General features: G+C 47.7%; 1 protein-coding gene across 1 annotated transcript in view; it reads left to right on the forward strand.

The window, feature by feature from the left end:
* Positions 1-261: 261 nt before the first annotated feature.
* The window catches only part of MRPL18 (mitochondrial ribosomal protein L18), a 1,907-nt gene continuing 970 nt past the window's right edge, over positions 262-1,198 (forward strand). The window contains exons 1-2 of the mRNA XM_035892743.1: positions 262-280; positions 602-782. Coding sequence (XP_035748636.1) covers positions 262-280; positions 602-782 — 200 coding nt within the window. The remainder of the gene's footprint in view (positions 281-601; positions 783-1,198) is intronic.

The following is a 1,198-nucleotide window of genomic DNA, read 5'->3' on the forward strand; positions in this document are numbered from 1 at the left end:
GCCGTGCGCGGGCCCCGGTCTGTGCTGGGCTCCCGCTTGTAAGGGGAGTTGGAGCTGCTGTGGGATGGGGGCGCTGCCGGCGCGTTCCCGGCCGGGGCGGGCGGTCTGACAAGGTCTCAGCCCCAGTGAGAGGTTCCCGCTGCCTCTCTGGACCGAAAAGCTGTGTAGCAGAGTGAGTTTGCAAGCCTAAGTCCACGTTCGTGTTTGCTAGCATAATCGGTGATGATTAGCCTGATGGGATCGAACTTGTTATTTGGTAGCATGGTCATTGGTTCCTTGTGTAGTTTAATTATTTTGTAAAACCTTTATCCTAGGGATCTTCTAGTCATGCTTGAGTGTATAATTTATGCGTAGGTCTTGAAGCGCATTTAATACATTTGAAGCAAATTTAATACTTTTTTCATTTTTAGCTTACAGCTCACCTCATAAGTGGGAGAAACAGGTTGAGCTGTGGTAATCCATCCATTTAGTGTTTTGAAAAAAACCCCATAATTTTGTGCTGCTGACTTGTACAAGCTGCTTCATTCTCTATTGTATTTGTTCTACTGTCTGTGCTATATTTTTTAACTCTGTGGGGTCTTATTTCCTGCTGTCTCTCAAGGTCTTTGTTTTGCATCGACTACGACTGGTCTCAAAACTGAGACTGAGGTGGACACAAGTGAAAATGAGGTGGTTTCCCCAGACTTCACCAACAGGAACCCTCGGAACTTGGAGCAGTTGGCCCTGGCTAGGAAGGAACGAGGCTGGAAGACAACGTGGCCAAAGCGTGAGTTCTGGCATAGGTGAGTCAGAAAGTCACCAGCAGAAATGAAGACTCCAAAAGAAATAAAAAAAACCCCCAAAACCAAACCAAAACCCACCAGTTGGAATTTCTACAAAATGTACTTTTTGGGTTGTTGAATCAGTCGCCCCCTTAGTGGTTCTTAACTAACAGGTATCTTCTGTATTCAGAGAACAGTAGACTAGCACCATGTGAAAGTTAGCGAATGCGTTGAAGACCGGCTTATGAAGTAGTGCTGCTTGACCCCTTGCCGGTCCTGACAAGGTGCTACCTGCTTTTTAAGCCTTTAAGAGTCTGCGTCGCAAACCTTGGGTGATGTTTCTGCTGGAGCAGTTCCCCTGACATAGCTGACAAGCAGCCGTAGCACCCTGCACAGATGCACAGTGCTTGGGTTGCAGCGAGAGCTGGCGTGAGGCA

This window comes from Egretta garzetta, unplaced genomic scaffold (genome assembly GCF_000687185.1).
Source record: "Egretta garzetta isolate BGI_Z169 unplaced genomic scaffold, ASM68718v1 scaffold744, whole genome shotgun sequence".
Taxonomy (NCBI): Eukaryota; Metazoa; Chordata; class Aves; order Pelecaniformes; family Ardeidae; genus Egretta; species Egretta garzetta.